This window comes from Vicia villosa, unplaced genomic scaffold (genome assembly GCF_029867415.1).
Source record: "Vicia villosa cultivar HV-30 ecotype Madison, WI unplaced genomic scaffold, Vvil1.0 ctg.000320F_1_1, whole genome shotgun sequence".
NCBI lineage: Eukaryota > Viridiplantae > Streptophyta > Magnoliopsida > Fabales > Fabaceae > Vicia > Vicia villosa.
The window spans coordinates 1086232-1093151 of record NW_026705142.1 but is presented as its reverse complement, the minus strand read 5'-3'; the positions used below and the strand labels follow the sequence as shown (position 1 = coordinate 1093151).

The window sequence follows — 6920 nt, the reverse complement described above, 5'->3', positions numbered from 1 at the left end:
TCATTTTTCGTATATAAAAAAATATATATTAATAATAGATTTTTTTTTTGAATGAAAGAAGTGAGAAAGTGATGAAAGAGAAAAAAAATAGAGAATAAAGAGAGATTTGATAAGTTTAATAAAATAGAAGAGTTATATTGTTTTAATAATAAAATTAAAAACTTTATGGTACACAGATAAAAAAACCACAATTTTTCAAATCATTAATTTTCTTATATTATAGATATGTCTCAAAATTATATTAAATCCTATTTTCTCAATGCATACAAAAATTTTAAAATCAAATGAAAAAAAGAAAAGAAAATTTTAACCAATAAACTAGTACATAGGAGTATTTTGGTCCAATTTCATTAATTGCTGGCGTAGGAGGATAAATGTAAATTGTTGGAGTAGGAGGATAAATGTGATAAAATTTCCAAGGCAAGAGCAAGACCCATCCATTGGGGCCAGAAAAAGGTGCTCCAACCGCCTAACCGGCGCGTGCAAAGCCTTTCCGGGAACTGACCTGCCCCAGTTTAGTTCGTCCGGCAATTACACACCACGCGCGAAAAAACCGCCTACGAAAACATTTCAAATTTTCCCAATAAAAATTCCGCGCCACAAAAGCCTCTTTCCCTTCAACCACCGCGTTAACAACAAAACCCAAACAAACAACTCCTCATTAGTCCGTGCATTACACGCTCCAAACACTAGCGTGAAACCGCATCCTTTAAAATTGGTGCTATTATGTTTCTCATATTAGATTTCGCAGTACACCCCCAGACGCGTATGGTATCACCGTTCTACAGACGAACCCTCTCCGATCCCGTACACTTGTGACGCGATAAGAGGATATACCGTTCTAGAGAGAGAAAGAGAGAAACACTTCACAGAGTTCTAGAGAGAGAAAGCGCGTCTCGACTCTCGAGAAGATAGAGAAAGAACGAGCTATAGATCTGAATGGAGTGAAGGTAACTTTACTCTGCGTGTTTGGTTCTTCGCTTTTTTTTGAACTTGATCGGTGAGAAACCCTAACCCTAACGCTTTTAGGTTTTTCTTCAATTCGTTCAATTTTGGTTCCGTTAAACCCTAGATTCGTATTCTAGGGTTTGGAATTGTTGTTCGGTGAGGGTGAATAAGAACTAGGGTTTTGAATGAATGGCTTCGGAGGTTATAGTTAGAGACGAGGGAGTTAGAGAGATACAGAGATACTCGGAGAAAAACGTGTACAGGAGAAAAGCCTTGAAAGGTTCAAAGAATAAGGTTAACAGCGCGTTGAATGATGTTCCTCGTGCTAGTTCTTCATCTGCTGCTACCACAACTGTCACTGCTGATGGAACGAAGGAGAATGGAAACAATAACAATGTTTCTGTTCAGCAGCCGGATCGGGTTACGGCTCCCGAGAATGGGAATTCGCCTCGTCCTGTAGTGAATTCTAGGTTGGATGTGGTTTCTGAAGACTCGTCTAGTTTGAATCTTCTGCAGGAGGAACATTTTACTCTTGATGTTCAGCTGGAAGATGCTCCTGGTTCGCTAGAACCATCTTTGAGGAACTGTGATAGTAAGCAGGGGGTGGAGAATGGTGTAAGCAATGGCCTGACTTCGCGGTCGAAGCAGGAGACACGGGAGCTTAGGAGGAGGCTTGAGAGCGAGCTTGAAACAGTGAGATCTTTGGTGAATAGGATTGAAGAGAAGCAAGGGATGGTTGGGATGTATGGTGGTAATTTGAATATGCCGGTGGATTATCCTATGGTTAATAATGGCGGTGGAGCTAAGCGCACTCACTCTGAGGTAGTATCTGCAGGTGTTTCAAGAGAACCTACTAGGCCTTTACGTCAGTTAAGTGTGATGGTGTTAGAGAATAGTCAAGGGGTTAGTGAAATTATTGAAAGGGAGAAGAGAACACCCAAGGCAAACCAGTTCTATTGCAATTCAGAATTCTTGCTTGCAAAAGATAAGTTCCCGCCTGCAGAGAGTAACAAGAAGTCAAGAGTGAATGGAAAGAAGCATGGCAGGGGAGAAATGGGACACGGGCTTGGGGTGGTAGCGAAATATTTGAAGAGCTGTAGCTCATTGCTTGAAAAGTTGATGAAACACAAGCACGGTTGGGTGTTTAATAAACCAGTTGATGTTGAAGGTCTTGGTTTGCATGATTATTTTATAATCATCTCTCATCCAATGGACTTGGGTACTGTGAAGTCGAGGCTGAACAAGAATTGGTACAAATCACCCAAGGAGTTTGCGGAGGATGTGAGACTTACTTTTCGTAATGCCATGACATATAATCCTAAAGGCCAAGATGCTCATATAATGGCGGAGGAGCTATTAACATTGTTTGACGAAAGGTGGGCTATTATAGAGGCAAATTACAATCATGAAATGAGGTATGTCATGGACTACGGGCCAGCTGTTTCTGCACCTTCACCACTGTCTAGAAAGACTCCTGCTTTCCGGCCACCACCTCTAGACATGAGAAGGATTCTGGATAGGTCAGAATCAATGACAAAACCTCCAAAACCCACGAACTTTACTCGTTCAGCTCGAACTCCTGCTCCCAAAAAGCCTAAAGCTAACGATCTTCACAAAAGAGACATGACATTTGAAGAGAAGCAAAAACTTAGCACACATCTTCAGAATCTACCTTCTGATAAACTAGATGCTATTGTACAGATCATGAAGAAACAAAATTCAGCACTTTCCCAACATGATGATGAAATTGAAGTGGACATTGATAGTGTGGATGCAGAGACTCTTTGGGAGCTTGATAGATTTGTTACAAACTATAAGAAAAGTTTGAGCAAATACAAGAGGAAGGCTGAACTTGCAATTCAAGCTAGAGCAGAAGCTGAGCAAATGGCCCAACAGAGGGTAAAATTATCAATTTCAACTTTTTAATATCCCGTGTTTTCTTTGGCAAACAATTGTTAGTAATTGAGTTCATTTAATACTTCCTGTAGAGCCAAGCACAAGACGACGTTGTTGAGGTCCCTAGAGAAAGACAAGCAGGTATAGCAGCTTGCAAACTATTTTTTATCTCGTATCATCTTTTCATCAATTAAATTAATTGAAATATTTTGTCTGCTTGTCTCGAGCAGAGGAAAGAAATGCTCCCCCATCCTTGCCCGTGCAAGGGGAAATTCAAGTGGATAATCGGAGTAACACAAGTAGCTCAAGCAGCTCAAGCAGTGATTCTGGCTCTTCATCAAGTGGTATATTAATTAATTATTTCCAAGATGTCTGTCCGATATTCATGGTTCTGGAAAGTCACCCTGGCTTATACTTTTATTCTAATGTCTGATATTTATTTGCTTTTGCAGATTCTGATAGTGACAGCTCCTCAGCGTCTGGGTCTGATGCAAGGTCACCGTGAACCTGAATACTTCCCTTGAGGTAAAATTACAAACTCCAATTTTTTTTCTCGTTATATGTTCTTCATTTCTTGTATGTTTTCTGTTTTGAATTGTCTACGCTTTTGTCTTTTGATTTCATAGAGGTACATAAGTGTGATCTTTCAGGATGACTTCTTTTAACTTCACTTCATGATTGTGTTGTTCATTAATGAGTAATACTTGACCATTAGATGTGTGGTTCGTTATGTATCTACTGTTTACTTAGCCACTTAATTTGAATGACCAGTTTACATATTGGAAATTTAAGTTAGTCATGTGATACAGGTTTGATAATTAAGATTGACATTTCTGCTTTTATGGCTTGTGACCAGTGTTGCGCTTTTAGATCTTTTTTCTACTCCATATTGTGCAGTTTTATCAGAATTAGAAATTATTTGATGCTAGCCTCTATTAAATTTGATGCTTATTCATTTTTTCTACTCCATATTGACCACTATGTTTAGTTAAACAGTGTTGCTATAGGGTCTTGAAGGTTTTTCCTTTTAAAATATCAATTCATTAAAAGTGAAATCATAGGCTTTTACGGGACTGCTTTACTGTGCACATTTGTTGGCTTAGCCCGCACTATTCAAGATGTGATATTGTTTAAGTTTATTTTATGGGTAATTGTCCAAGGAATTTTGTTTTCCACATTCTACACTATTTTATATCCCCGATAGCCGAAGTTGTTAAATTGGTATATGCATGTGTGTGTGAATCGTTACTGAGCCGTGCCGACTGATATGCACCTCAGCTGACCAATATTAGGGTAGTTAATGTTGGCTTATAATAAAGAGATTACTGGAAGATTGCACTGTTAAAATATCAGCAAAAAACATCCACCTGAAACATCTGGAGTGTATTCTCTTGAAAAGCAACTAACGGTAGGGTGAGAAATGAGAACCATAGTTACTAATCTCAGACAGCTGCATGGAGTGACTGATCTAGAATACACTATGATGGATAGCAGGGGTTGCTGCTATTCTAACTTCAATGGAAAATAACTTATATTTCATGACATATATAAATAGTCATTATACTCGAGCAGAACGTACAAGAAGATAGCAATAAAGGTCATGGCAATAGAGAGCTGTTTGTTGTGGAGTTATTTCTGTGTTGTTGGGAGTAAGATGCATTGCCACTTTCATGAAGAGGATGATAACACATAGTCAGGGAAAAAACATACAAACTAGAGTTTCTGCCAGTGAGAATAAATGAAGGAAAAAGGAAAGGGATAGTGGGTGAAAGAGAACAACAGAGCAGAAAACGGGGAGAAGAAAAAAAAGAAAGAAGAGAGAGAGGGTTTCCAACCTGCAGTGAAGTGAGCATAGAGGAGAAAAGGAGAGTGGTTTCCCAACCTGAGTGAAGGGGACAGAGAGTGGAGTGGGTTCACCGGGAAACAACACTTGGGGGCCGGAAAACAATTGCTGCTGACTAGAAAGTGGCGAAGGTTGGGCTGTGTACAACTTTTGTGGCATAAGGACATCCTCAATGAAGGAAGGATGCTTCCTTTTTTGAGAAAGGGAGTGCTGGTTGATGGTTTTTCCTTTCCTTGAAGCCTGAATGTTACAAAAACCCCAAACTCCCCAATTTTTCCTTTCCTTGGATAAAAGGAATGAGGAAAGGGAAATGGAAGAAATGATAGTTCCCCAGTTTGAATAGGGAGGGGTTTGTTGTTCTTTATAATACGAAATCCCCCTAAAATGGGAGAACTCAAATTGTATTGAAAGAGGAATTTGGAGAATTATAGAGGGTTTAGATAAATTCTTCAAATTCAATCTACATTGTTATTATCTATTCAAAACTAAAATTATATTAATGATAAACTTTCATTTATCATTCTTCACAAAAAATGTGAAAGATTTCTCTATTTTTTCTTTACTCCCCTCCCTCCAAAGCCTTCTTCCTTTCAAACTCGCAAACAAAGTCTAATACCCCAGCAACCAACATTGATACCAATTGTGAAAATCCAAGCATTTGGAAAATTCTCCCTTAAAAGCTAGCTATCAAGGGTAGAACCAACCCACTTAAATATGCTAAAGAGCATTCGCAATCACATACCCTCACAATTCTGTTTAATTTTACTGCTGGAGTGGAACTAACCATATTTATGTAGGAACTGTTAGGGATGCATAATTAAAGATTACTTGGGTGGTAGTAGTGGTAGTAATGGTACTGCTTTTTTTTTCCTGTTCATTTTGTGTTGTGTTTTTTCACTACCCTTATTAGAGTTTATACTGTTGAGTTTGTCATAGATTTTGAAATGCTGGTTTCTTTTATTTGTTAATAACTTACTATTCATTTCTGGCCCAGTCTTCCTTGTTGAAATTGTAAATATTCATGTGATAATTGTCTGGATTTCGTATTTTAACAATGTAACTCTGTGCTGGAACAATCCTCTTCATGCATTTTAAAACTATGAACAAATCAATATATCATGTTACTCCTAAAAAGTGTGTACTAACTGCTCCTTTTTCTTTTCAATTTCATGTTGCAGATGTCAAATACATAGATTAGATAGTGTTGCAATGCTTGTCTAGTTGATTTTTTTGAAGCTTCAAGATTATGGTTCTGAATTTAGCATTTGGTTTGTAGAGAAAGCTTCTGAAGGCCACTTTCGATTTCCTGCTGTGCAGTACAGGATCTTTATTTCTCATTTGATTGATTAAACTTTTAGTCTGTTGCTATTTACGGTTATACTTGTGATAGCAGGCTCCTGTATAATATTTGGTAGAATGTGAAGATAATTAGATAGTTTTCTGTAGGAGTGTACATCGATTGCTAACTACTGTACTCATGAAGTTCCAAGTTCCATTGATGAATTAATATTATTTTGTGCTAGCAGATTTAGGGTTCTTGGTGTTAAACCAAGATATCATGGATTTTGTATCAATTTGGTTCCTACTGATGTAGGGAGGGGCATTTGGGGTGGGGTGGGGTGGGGTGTTAGTTTTCAAATATTTAAGGAAAATTCACATCCGTCTATGGTTTTGAGAGATCTCCTGAATGAGCAATGACTATGATGCCCATACATGACATACAATTACAGTGCATTGTATTATGCTTGTCTCACTTAGATTTTAAAAAGGCAAACACAATAGAACTAGCAAGGACATCCATCTCAGCATCAAATGTTATACCAATAAGACTAAAAAAGTGGCTATTTAGAGTATGGCATAACTCAAGGAAAATAAAAGGAATTTGACCGAGGGAATTAGAGTATAGCCAAACTGGTACAATTCAAATGAAACAACTCTCTCCAGCACTTAGTAACAAAGAGCTTATCATAGTCACTAACAATGGACTTTGGCATGTCGTGCAAACGATATATTTCAAAAGTGAAAAAATCTGCCCGGGAGAGTCCAAAGAATTGAGTGGGAAGTCCAACAATTTTAGTCAAGATTTCATTTTGGTATTAAGGATACCAAAACGGTTGATGTTCACAGGATTGGTATTGGGAATGAGATAGATGTTATGTTCACGAGTTCCCTTACACACAACACATTAAATGTCCAAACTTTTTTGGCTAAGGGGTATCCACACAACTTAAAA

General features: G+C 38.0%; 1 protein-coding gene across 1 annotated transcript; it reads left to right on the top strand.

The window, feature by feature from the left end:
* The first annotated feature begins 427 nt into the window (after positions 1-427).
* On the top strand, positions 428-6209 carry LOC131626774 (transcription factor GTE4-like). The gene is made up of 6 exons (XM_058897616.1): positions 428-950; positions 1030-2847; positions 2937-2985; positions 3075-3188; positions 3297-3369; positions 5866-6209. Exons 2-5 carry the CDS (start codon positions 1138-1140, stop codon positions 3347-3349), a joined length of 1926 nt encoding a protein of 641 aa, XP_058753599.1. The 5' UTR covers positions 428-950; positions 1030-1137; the 3' UTR covers positions 3350-3369; positions 5866-6209.
* The last annotated feature ends 711 nt before the right edge of the window (positions 6210-6920 follow it).

Coding starts and splice junctions, on each gene's coding strand:
- LOC131626774 (XM_058897616.1), top strand. CDS start 1,138: ATGGCTTCGGAGGTTATAGTTAGAGACGAGGGAGTTAGAGAGATACAG. Junction 2,848..2,936: donor AGCAAATGGCCCAACAGAGG/GTAAAATTATCA, acceptor TACTTCCTGTAG/AGCCAAGCACAAGACGACGT. Junction 2,986..3,074: donor CCCTAGAGAAAGACAAGCAG/GTATAGCAGCTT, acceptor TGTCTCGAGCAG/AGGAAAGAAATGCTCCCCCA.